Below are 12,112 nucleotides of genomic sequence, written 5' to 3' on the forward strand. Positions count from 1 at the left end.
GGATGGAGTGAAGTGCATCGGGGAGGGCCTCCTGCCATCGGGACACTGGGAGATTCTTGGACCGTAGGGCCAGTAGGACAGCCTTCCAGACCGTCCCGTTCTCTCTCTCTACCTGCCCGTTTCCCGGGGGGTTGTAACTGGTCGTCCTGCTGGATGCAATGCCCTTGCTGAGAGGAATTGACGCAGCTCGTCACTCATGAAGGAGGTCCCCCTATCGCTATGGATGTAGGCGGGGAAACCAAACAGGGTAAAGATGCTGTGGAGGGCTTTAATGATGGTGGCAGCCGTCATGTCAGGACACGGGATGGCGAAAGGGAACCGGGAGTACTCATCAATCACGTTTAAGAAATACGTGTTGCGGTCGGTGGAGGGAAGGGGCCCTTTGAAATCCACGCTGAGGTGTTCAAAGGGGCGGGAAGTCTTCACTAGGTGTACTTTCACTGGCCTGTTGAAGTGCGGCTTGCACTCCGCGCAGGTTTGGCAGTTTTTGGTTACGGCCATGGTCTCCTCGATGGAGTAGGGCAGGTTGCGGGTTTTAGCAAAGTGGAAGAACCGGGTGACCCCCGGGTGGCAGAGGTTGCCGTGGAGGGTCCGGAGTCGGCCTACCTGTACACTGGCACAAGTGCTGCGGGACAGGGCACCAGGAGGCTCGTTGAGCTTCCCGGGACGATACAAGATCTCGTAATTATAGGTGGAGAGCTCGATCCTCCACCGTATGATCTTATCATTCTTAATTTTGGCCCTCTGTGCATTGTCAAACATGAAGGCTGCCGACTGTTGGTCAGTGAGGAGAGTGAATCTCCTGCCGGGCAGGTAATGGCTCCAATGCCGCACAACTTCGACGATGGCCTGGGCCTCCTCCTCGACGGAGGAATGGCGGATCTCTGAGGCCTGGAGGGTGCGTGAAAAGAAGGCCACGGGTCTGCCTGCCTGATTGAGGGTGGCAGCTAGAGCTACGTCTGATGCGTTGATCTCGGCCTGGAAGGGGAGGGACTCATCGATTGCATGCATCGTCGCCCTGGCGATGTCTACTTTAATGCGACTGAAAGCCTGGCGGGCCTCTGCCGATAGGTGAAAAAGCATGGACTGGATTAGTGGGCGGGCCTTGTCTGCATAATTGGGGACCCACTGGGCGTAATAAGAAAAGAAGCCCAGGCAACATTTCAGGGCCTTGGGGCAGTGGGGGAGGGGAAACTCCATGATAGAGTGCATGCGTTTGGGATCTGGGCCTATGACTCCATACGTAGCCGAGGATGGCTAGACGATTGGTGCTAAACATGCATTTGTCCTTGTTATAGGTTAAGTTAAGGATTTTTGCAGTATGGAGGAATTTGCGGAGGTTGGTGTCCTGCTGGTCGTGGCCGCAGGTGGTGACATTGTCAAGGTACGGGAACGTGGCCCGCAGACCGTACCGGTCAACCATTCGGTCCATCTCCCATTGGAAGACCGAGACCCCATTTTGACACCAAAGGGGACCCTTAGAAAGTGGTAAAGCCGCCCATCTGCTTCGAACGCAGTGTACTTGCAGTCGTCCAGGCGAATGGGGAGCTGGTGGTAGGCTGATTTAAGGTCTACTGTGGAGAAAACCTTGTATTGAGCTATCTGGTTGACCATTTCAGATAGCGGGGGAGAGGGTACGCCTCGAGCTACGTATACCTGTTGATGGTCTGACTGTAGTCTATGACCATCCTATGTTTCTCCCCGGTCTTTGCAACCACCACTTGAGCTCTCCAGGGGCTGTTGCTGGCCTTGATAATGCCTTCCTTTAGTAACCGTTCAACTTCCGACCTAAGGAAGGTCCGGTCCTGGGCATTGTACCGTCTGCTCCTGGTGGCGACGGGTTTGCAATCGGAGGTAAGGTTTGCAAACAGGGAAGGTGGGTCGACCTTGAGGGTCACGAGGCCGCAGACAGTGAAGGGGGGTATGGGGCCGCCGAATTTGAACGTTAAACTTTGCAGGTTACACTGGAAGTCCAGTCCCAGGAGTGTGGCAGCGCAGAGATGGGGGAGGACGTAGAGTCAGAAGTTATTGAACTCCACGCCCTGGACCATGAGATTGGCTATGCAGTACCCCCGGATCTCCGCAGAGTGGGATCCAGAGGCCAGGGAGATCTTCTGTTTAATCGGGTGTACAGCGAGGGAGCAGTGTCTTACCGTATTGGGATGGATGAAGCTCTCCGTGCTCCCAGAGTCGATCAAGCAGGATGGCTTGTGCCCGTTGATGAGTACCGCGTCGTAGCGGTTGAAAGCGTTCGGGGCCAAGACTGGTCCAGTGTCACTGGTGCTGGTGTGGTGAGTGCTGCATGTAAGAGGTACTTCACCGCGGGGTAAACACGCTGGAAGTCAAGAATGTTCAACTGCACCTTGACCAGTGGAATATGTGGATGCCAGGATTTAGCTTCGGTGAGATTGGGCGGACCTGCACAGCTGCAGCTCCTGAATGGAGAAAGACACTGATACGTGGAACACATCACACATTGATGGACAGATCATTTCCCAGACAACGTTCTGGACAAGATGACACGTTCTCAGGCTTATCCTCCACTTCTGTTGAGGAACTAGTGAGGGGTGATACCGTGTCTTTGGTTTTTTTTGTGAAAATGAGCTGAAAATGGCACCAATATGGAATGGTCCCATTTCCTTGTTGTTTAATGGTTAGTGTCATATGGGGAATGTTACGTCGGTGATTTTCAAATCTTTGTTACAGTTGAATTAGATACAACTCTTGAGGCTAATGGGAGCAAGTGATATGAGGGGGGAAGGCGGGATCAGGGTATTGAACGTGATGATCAGCCATGATCACCTGTTCCTATTGCTTGAGTTTGATTGAATATATCCTTTTTAAAATCACATTATCCCAAGATTATTATTGATGCTGGTCTCTACTCTTCAGAGTTTCTGAATGTTCGATTCTTAGTGCACAAATGTCATCGCAATTACTTAGAAATAAATCGAATTTCCAGCACAGGAACAGACCATTCTGCACAACTGGTCTATGCTGTGCTTATGCCCCAAACTAGCTTCCACTTCCCCTCTTCATCTAACAGGATTGGCACAATCTTCCATTATTTTTTTCTTTTAAGTATTTGTCTAGTTTACTCTTAATATGTATTAGTTGTATGTATGGACAACACAATAGCACAGTGGCTAGCACTGTTGCTTCACAGCACCAGGGTCCCAGGTTCGATTCCCGGCTTGGCTCACTGTCTGCGTGGCGTTTGCACGTTCTCCCCGTGTCTGCGTGTGTTTCCTCCGGGTGCTCCGGTTTCCTCCCACAAGTACCGAAAGACGTGCTGTTAGGTAATTTGGACATTCTGAATTCTCCCTCTTTGTAACCAAACAGGTGCCAAATTCTCCCTCTGTGTACCCAAAAATGTGCCAGAGTGTGGCAACTAGGGGCTTTTCACAGTAACTTCATTGCAGTATTAATGTAAGCCTACTTGTGACAATAAAGATTATTATTATTATTTGTTGCATGCTATAAATCATTTGTCACCCCTCTTCTTGGTAACTTTGATCAGAAAGTAATTTGGAAATGGCACATAAACATTAAATTCATTAGCAAAATAGACCAAATATCATGTGCCAGATATTTACAAACTAAAATAGGTGTTAATGAGATGCAAGGCTTGTAATGAGATGCTGATGATACCCTTTCAATGGAAGCTCTGTGTAATTAATGCCTCACAAACCTTGCGGTGGTGTGATAACATGGCAGCAAATCTTACCCAAATCCGGCAAAGAATCGGCAGAAGAGGAAGAGCCCGTAACCCTGGACGAAGGATGAAAGAAAGGCAAAGAATCCATTGAAGGACATGCATATGATGAGGGCTTGCCGCCGGCCGATCTTGTCTGCTAGACCACCCCAGAAAAAGGCCCCCAACATCATCCCAAGGTATACTATGCTTCCTGCAATAAAACACAGATGGTCTTCAGTTTAGTCACAGCTCTCAAATATCACCTCAGCCGAGATTTCAAAAAAATCCTACTCAGTATAATGAATGGCTTCAAACCACTTAATGCAGTTTGAACCATATTTACAACTGTTCACTGAGTCAGAGCAACCGGATTTTTTTTTAAGCAATGCAATTTTAGTTTTTATTAATCGCAGCTTTTATTTAGGTGAGTTGATCGATACGTTTTCTGGAATCTATACATTTCACCTGCTGTCATACTGCAAACATCCATAATTCAATATCACCTCATTCATTCATCCCTTTGGTTCAGATCTGGTATGTCTCTCTTGTGTGGACCATGAATTGGATTACATTTGAATTGGTTTTTGGAGCAGGCGAGGAGCTGGATTAGGGGTTCACCCCTGACCCACACTCTGATCCCTGGCTTGGTAACTCAGAAAAAGTAATAAAAACATTTTTTTTTTTTTTAAAACAGACCCTTCGGCCCAACTTGTCCATACAACAGTCTCTACATGTTTGTCCAGAAGCACTGAAACACCAAACAACATGCTGCCATTTTCTCTTATTACCTTTCCATAGTTAATATTGATAACCAGTCACTGCTGCGGTACAGAATGATAGAATTCCCATAACTTTGGATCAGAAAGGAAATCATGGGACTAATTTCCCTCTCTGAAAATGAAACATTCCCTTCCCATCTTCTCCTTCAAGTCTAACGTTTTTATGAACGTCTTTAATCTTCAAGGCATTCACCATAGGCTTGACCTACTCTTCCAACCCTGTCAAGTACCCTCAGGATCTTATATGTTTCAACAAGATTACTTTTCATTCCTCTAAAGTCCAATGGGAATAGACTCAATCTGCTCAAGCCTTCCTCATAAGCTAGCCCCTTCATCCCAGTAATTGGTCAAATGAACCTTCTCTGAACTGCTTTAATGCAAGCTATCCTTTCTTACGTAAGGACACCAAGTAAGGAGACTAAAACTGTACGCAGCACCTGGCACAGCTGTCGCACCAGTTCCTTACTTTATACTATTCCTCGTGTAATAAATGCTAACATTCCATCAGCCTTCCTAATCGCTTGCTGTACCTGCATACTAACATTTTGTAACACATGTAGCAGGACACCTGATCCGTCTGCGCCATGAAGTTCTCCATTTCAATAATATTCTGTTTTTCTAGTCTTTTTACAAAGCTTTCCCAGATTATACTCTATCAGCCAATTCTTGTGCCCGCTCGCTTAACCGATCTAAATTTATTTAAATTTCTTTGTAGATTACCTGAGGCGTTGGGATTCAACCCTTTCGGGTGAACGCCGTTTAGTACTGGTCCTCAAAAAAGGGGACTAGATGGAATGGCACTCATGAGGTTCTCCCAGGGGATCGGAGGCCCCTGGCTGCATGCCCTTTGGACAGGATGGTGCGCTGGCACTGCTGGCGCCACCTGGGTACCCTGGCATTGCCACCTGGGTGCCACCCTGGCACTGCAAGGTGCCCAGTTGGTGCTGCCAGCTAGAATGGACACTGCCAGGTGCCAAGTTGGCACTGCCAAGGTGCCAAGCTGGCATTTTATGCGCCCGTGCAATCGGGCCGGGGTGGCCCGGCATGGATGTTGGGAGGGGGCGGGCTGGGGACCCTCCCATATTACACTTGGGCTTGGGGGGGGGGGTGGGAGGTCGGGGATTGTTTCGGAGGCCTCGCTGATCGGGATGCCATTTTAAAATGCTGTCCTGATCTCTCGCTACAATCGGGAGTTACAGAGAGTGGAGCTCCCCACTGTACAAAACGGGGCTATGTGCAACCTCAGCCACGCGTTTCCCGTTTAGGCCCCTTATTCAATACGAATAGTAGTGAATAGCCATGTGTTTCTCAGCACTGCAAGTGCTGGGAAACATGCGGCTAAATGGCTAAACATACTCACTGTGGGACTTTATTTCCTTTTGGGAAAATTGTGCCCTTAGCACCTTCAACCATGTCACTGATATGAATTATAAATTGTTGAGGCCCCAGCACTGATCCCAGTGGCACTCCTCTCGTTATAGTTTGCGAACCCAAAAATGGCCCGTTTAACCCTACTCTCTGCTCCCTGCCTCGCTAACCAATTTTCCATTCTGTGCTATAACTAAGCCAATGAAATGAAATGAAAATGAAATGAATGAAAATCACTTATTGTCACAAGGAGGCTTCAAATGAAGTTCCTGTGAAAAGCCCCTAGTCGCCACATTCCGGCGCCTGTTCGGGGAGACTGGTACGGGAATTGAACCGTGCTGCTGGCCTGCCTTGGTCTGCTTTAAAAGCCAGCTCTTTAGCCCTGTGATAAACCAGCCCCTGATATAAATGCTCTTGTTAGAGGCAGTTTGGTCCTCATGACTCAGAGCTGATTGAGATCACCCTCACGTCCATCTGAAGGGTCCTCGATTGAAGCTCTGCTGCCTTCCACTTTACAAGGCTGGCACCATGGGCTTTCACAAGGGTGATTCTTTATTATTTCTGGAAAATATTCGACAAAGGTTGAATTAATTGGATAAATTATTTTTCTGGTATGGAAATGCATGCATGAGGGCAAGGCCCGTATGGCTGGGCTGATGGAAGGCGATGGGATGATGAGGTTTTAAAGGTTGCAAGACTCTGGCAGCTACTGTCTGCCTGTAGTTTCCTCCTCCTACACTTCTATCCACCTGGGTGGGTAGGAAGGGCCTGTTCCCGATGGCAGCTAAGCTGCAGAGCATGCAAATGATCACAAGTCAGTATTAACAGTAGTAGCTGTCCTGCACTCAGCCATTGCAGTTCAATTGTTTCTGAGGTGCACTTCCTGCAGTATGGGAGGGATCAGCTGTTTCTGCTGAAGCTGGGCTTTCCAAGGATGTCGCAGCTATTTACAGTTTGCAATTTGTTACAGCATCATTAAGCCAGATTAGTACAATTAGTAAATCTTCTCAACATCTCCTGCTGGCTCACACAGACACGGATCAACAGGCTTGTGGCCCATTTCTATCTCAGAGCCACTGCAACAGTGTTGTATACAAATTCTTGCAAAATGTGATTTGAAGCCTCGTTAGCAGATTTTCCTTTAGGTTTTAGAGGAATTCCATCCCATCTGGATTGACTGGAGCTGTATCCAAGCACCGGAAGGGAATGGTTACTGTTGCACATTACTCCCCCACTTAGTATTAAGTAGTTGCATTTTAATTCAGATTGATCCAGTTTGGCAAATAGGAGGACACACGGCTCGATAATACACAGCTTCCCCGTCGGGGGAGAAAGGACAGATATTTGCTTTGGGAACAAATTGAAAATAACTTCAGCATGAGATTAAAAAGGAGTGAGAGGGAAGAGCATTTGCTGTACTTTGAGTGTTGTGCTGTTGCGCAACTGAGTATACACATAAACATTCCCTGTCAGTAAAGGAAGCATTTCTTTCCACCTTCACATCCCTGGTGTACACTCATGAACTAACTTTTTAGCTGGAGGTTTCTTCAGGCAACAATGAACCCGTGACAAGCGGCAGTGTGATCGCAGCTGCTGTCATGGGTAACGGATTGCACAGGAGCTTGAGGAGCAGGCAAAGCACAGCTGTAAGCAGTGATAAGGAAAGAGATTGGAGGATATCTCCAAAAGCCAGTGGGAAGACAAAGTATCATTGCAGGGAGAAATGAAAGGCTTTTAACCTGGAAGGAGACTGCTAACACTTTCTGTTCGGTGATCAAATTAAATAAGAAATTTACAACCTTCCCATTTATTCAAATAACAGTTAAACATTAAGTGTGTCCCACTTTAGCTTCACGCTCATTTAGAGTGTTCACAGGCAGAATTTGCGACATATTTCTTCGAATTTCTAATTGAAGAGCTGTCAGGAGGAAAAGAGCTGGAGAGATAGTTTGGTGCTGTAATCACCCCCTCCCTCTCTTGCGTCCTATGCACCAACATAGAGACATTTGTACGCCTCCATCTCAATTAAGATGCCTGTAGAAGATCAAGAAAGGGATGCTTTGATGAATCTACTGCCATGTCTACTACCTAACAGTAACATATTGTGATGCATTGCCAATCTGTGTTAAATAGGTCTGAAAAAAAAAGCACCCTTGGAAATTGTCACCACTAGATTTGGAGTCACTGGGAGGTCCCATCATTTAAATACCCGTGTTGGTACTTGCACCACTGAGGGAACATGCAGTAACTGCGGCTACACGGGAAGGTCAGAATTTCCTCTTCCACGATTTTAAATGCCTCGCAGTTTTCTCTGCGAGGTGGGGGTTTATAAGATGGATCAAAGAAGCATTGTGGATGCGTATGAGGCCTTGATCCTTGAGTGTTCTCCAACTTCCACCAAAGTAATGGCCGGTATCTTTCTTCCCCTCTGAGATTACTGGCTGCTGCTTCAATGTCAGGCCACTGAGAGTTTAGCACGGCTCCCAGACCCCTCTAATGCCAGTTGGCGACATCGGTTCCGTTCCTTGTAAAGGCCTCCGGTTATTGACTTTCCTTCCCTTCCACTGGTGGAATCTCAACCCAGCCACTGTTAACAAGCACATTTTGTGGGAGCAAGGCTGACTGAGATGAGACAAAATATGGTTTGAAGGAGGAGAGCAATTTTCTGATAAGCCATTTCGAGGCGTTGACGTAGGACTTGTCTACAGTGAGCCCACGGGAAATCTGCAGCTTGTATAAGATATTTATTTCGCGATTCAGTCATTCAATAAGGATAATTTAACACAATGACCCATGACTGTGGGAGACAAAGGTTAAGTATCATTGGATGCAGACCAAGATGGTAGGCAGGCAGAGAACAGTTGCAGCCACTGGATAACAATCAAATTTCCAGTGCTCTGCATATAGCCTCATACCTTGCAGCAGGAATCTGCTGCAGTACTCAAGAATGCGATCTTTGTGCAGTAAAAATAACATGTAATGGCGCAGTTTACATCGGCAATGCACAATGGAACAGAAAGTACTGAATAGGAATACAGAGTGAAGAGATGTCTATTTGCAAATGTCGGAAGAGGTAAGTATTGTTCTGTAAGCACTGATAATTCCCTTAAGTATTCAATCCTCAAAATGGCTTAATTTGTACCAGATTCACTTCAGATACATTTAATGGTAAATGAAAATAAAAGTATTTCAACCTTGAATAGTGATATTGTATTATTAAGAAACAAAGCCAAGGCTCATACTGCATTTTATTGCTCATGTTGAAAAGAATAAAAACAAAAAGGCTGAATCTTGACAGGGGTAAGAATTTGGGGTCTTGAATAGACAGGCATTTACTGCTCAAGATAAAGCCTTTATAGGATTTCCGAAGCAGAATTGATTCTGTCTCTGGAAAGAAGATTTCTAAACACTTTGACTTCTGAACAGTCATCATTCGCACTGCCATGTTAACATTGCGAAGACGTTGGATTACATCTTGTGTGCCCCGTAATCTACGCAAGTGCTAAGAAAGGGCCAGGATATGACCCTCAGCATGATGTAAACTAAAAATATGACCTTGAGCAGGGTGACGCACAGCGTTGGGGGTGGTGACCATCTGATATTTTGAATACCTGTTCTGTGTTCATTGGTCAGAATAGGTTCAATAGGTTATTCGTGCTGGGTAAGCTACCAGCCCCCAGAAAAAGGTTATCATAGATCATAGAATTTACAGTGCAGAAGGAGGCCATTTGGCCCATCGAGTCTGCACCGGCTCTTGGAAAGAGCATCCTACCCAAGGTCAACACCTCCACCCTATCCCCATAACCCAGTAACCCCACCCAACACTAAGGGCAATTTTGGACACTAAGGGCAATTTATCATGGCCAATCCACCTAACCTGCACATCTTTGGACTGTGGGAGGAAACCGGAGCACCCGGAGGAAACCCACGCACACACGGGGAGGATGTGCAGACTCCGCACAAACTGTGACCCAAGCCGGATTCGAACCTGGGACCCTGGAGCTGTGAAGCTGTGCTATCCACAATGCTACCGTGCTGCTGTGGTGCTGGTAAGGTGACAGTGGGCACTAGGATGGGTAAACTGTCACGGATCAGATACTGCTGCTGTGGTGCTGGTAAGGTGACAGTGCTCTTTGGACAACTGCTTCCCCCAGAATGGAAACGGAGGAGGTGGAGGAAGATGGGATTGACACACACTGTGCCAAGTTTTGGTCCGCTGTCTGGGATTTTGACAGTGTCAGGTCGTTAACGCTTTTGTCTAATTAGTTGCTGCATCATATCTAAACTGTTGTTTTATAATAAACTATCTTAAAATTACTTATGACCAGTCAACTGCCTCTTTAGGTATAACTGTGGTCCCTGAACCCACTGGATCTTACACACGGGTGGCTGATTAGGCAGGAGTGGGGGAGATGGGGTTTTCTTCAGGAAACCCAGAAGTTGTTTCCATGCATACTTAGGGGTTTGGTTCCACAGCATACACAACCTTGCTTCAGTAGGCACCACCAGGGACCCCTCATCAAAGGGCCACTTGGCATCACATTTCCTTCCCCTCCCCGTCCTCTGGCAGACACACAAGATATTCTCATTGGACATCCCCTGCCAACAGATGGATCATATGACCCCAGCCTGACACTCGAGAGGAAGGAAACAGTGTTCATGCTGTTGCACTTATGCTGGTAGAGTAGAGCTTAAGACACGCAGCCTATTTTTTCCAACTGGTGGGCTGACAGAGTTACCGAAGAGAGGGTTGAGCTGGTGATGAGTGTTTGAGCTGCAATTTCACCTATGTTGTCATGTTTCATGGCCTTCCCATGAAGGAGAGGAAATCCGAGGGAGAGTGATCACCAGGTCGCTCAAACTCGCTGCAACCAGCTTCAGAGGACCGAGGAGTCAGTTAGCCGTCTGACATCTTAGCCGTGTGCATTTTGCAAGGTGTAAAAAGGGGCCTGTTTCACAAGTGTGTAAGACAATGAGCTGACTGCAAAGGATGTAAATAGTAAGATTAGGTCACCAGAGACGAGGATTGATCATTTTGTCAAGATTTTATTACAATCCATTTAACAGTAAGCAGGAACAACACAACATATCTCTGAGGCAGTCAACCAATTGCCTTCCTTGTTTTTTGAAATATTTTAATTTGGTTTCTAACATTTTATTCATAAAACAAAGCAATCCCCAATGAAAAAAATAACAAAAGAACGCCCCTCCTTGACCAATCAACTCCCATATAACTCGAAAATAACCCCACCCCGTAACCATCTATTTAAAGTGAAGAATAAGTAGACCCCATCTCTTATGGAATCCCTCAATCATCCCCTCCTGGTGAACTTCACCTTCTCCAGATACAGGAACTCCATCAAGACCCCAGCTACACTGAGGCACAGGGTGGAGAAGCTGACCTCCACCCAATAGGACCCGCCTGCGAGCAATCAGCAAGGCGAAGGCTAAATCATCCGCCCCCGTCTGCAGGTCCGACACCCCAAATATGGCCCCCTGGGGCAGGGCAAGTGCAAGATGGCCGGCATGGTACTGAAAAAAGACCTCCAAAATTTCTCCAATTTCGGGCAAGACCAGAACATATGTACATGATTGGCCAGACCTCTCCTACACAGCTCGCAAGTGTCCTTCACCCCTTCAAACAACCGACTCTCCTTGACCTCATCAGGTGCGCCCTGTGCACCACCTTTAACTGTATTGACTGTATTAACCCCAGTCTTGCACAAGAAGTCGAGGCATTCACCCTCCGCAACACCCCACGTCACAACCCCACCTCCAGCACCACCCCCAACACCTCCACCAATTGGCCTTAACCCTCTCTAATGATGCTGTATCCTCCTCCAGAATCCGCCCATAAACCGCCGAGATGACATCTCCCCCTCCAACCCTATTACCAACAACACTTCCTCCAACAACGAGGAGGGAGGTGTCACCGGAAACGTTGGGAAAACCTTCCTTGCAAAATCCCGCACTTGCATATACCTAAAGGCCTCCCCCGTAGAATCCCAAACTTCACTGCCAAGTCCTCCAAGCTCACAAACTGCCCTTCTAAGAATAAATCCTTCATTTCCACCATGTTCCTCCCATCCCCGAAACCTAGCATCCAGTCTCGATGGCTCAAACACATGGGACTGGATTCTCCGTTTCTGAGACTAAGAGCTGACGGCGGGGCAGGACTCGTGGACTTTCACGACAGCTAAACTGGCACCGAACCCGGACCGATTCAACGACTGTGGAGGGACTAGCACCAGCGCCAAGTTGGAACACA

The 12,112-nt window shown here is 47.3% G+C and overlaps 1 protein-coding gene across 1 annotated transcript in view; it reads right to left on the bottom strand.

Annotated features, from left to right (window-relative positions):
- The window catches only part of sv2ca (synaptic vesicle glycoprotein 2Ca), a 429,473-nt gene that overhangs the window by 207,827 nt on the left and 209,534 nt on the right, over positions 1-12,112 (bottom strand). Inside the window, 1 exon segment of the mRNA XM_072516044.1 lies at positions 3,728-3,908. Within this exon segment, the coding sequence (XP_072372145.1) occupies positions 3,728-3,908 (181 nt within the window).

The sequence above is a fragment of the Scyliorhinus torazame genome, chromosome 9 (assembly GCF_047496885.1).
Source record: "Scyliorhinus torazame isolate Kashiwa2021f chromosome 9, sScyTor2.1, whole genome shotgun sequence".
Lineage (NCBI taxonomy): Eukaryota > Metazoa > Chordata > Chondrichthyes > Carcharhiniformes > Scyliorhinidae > Scyliorhinus > Scyliorhinus torazame.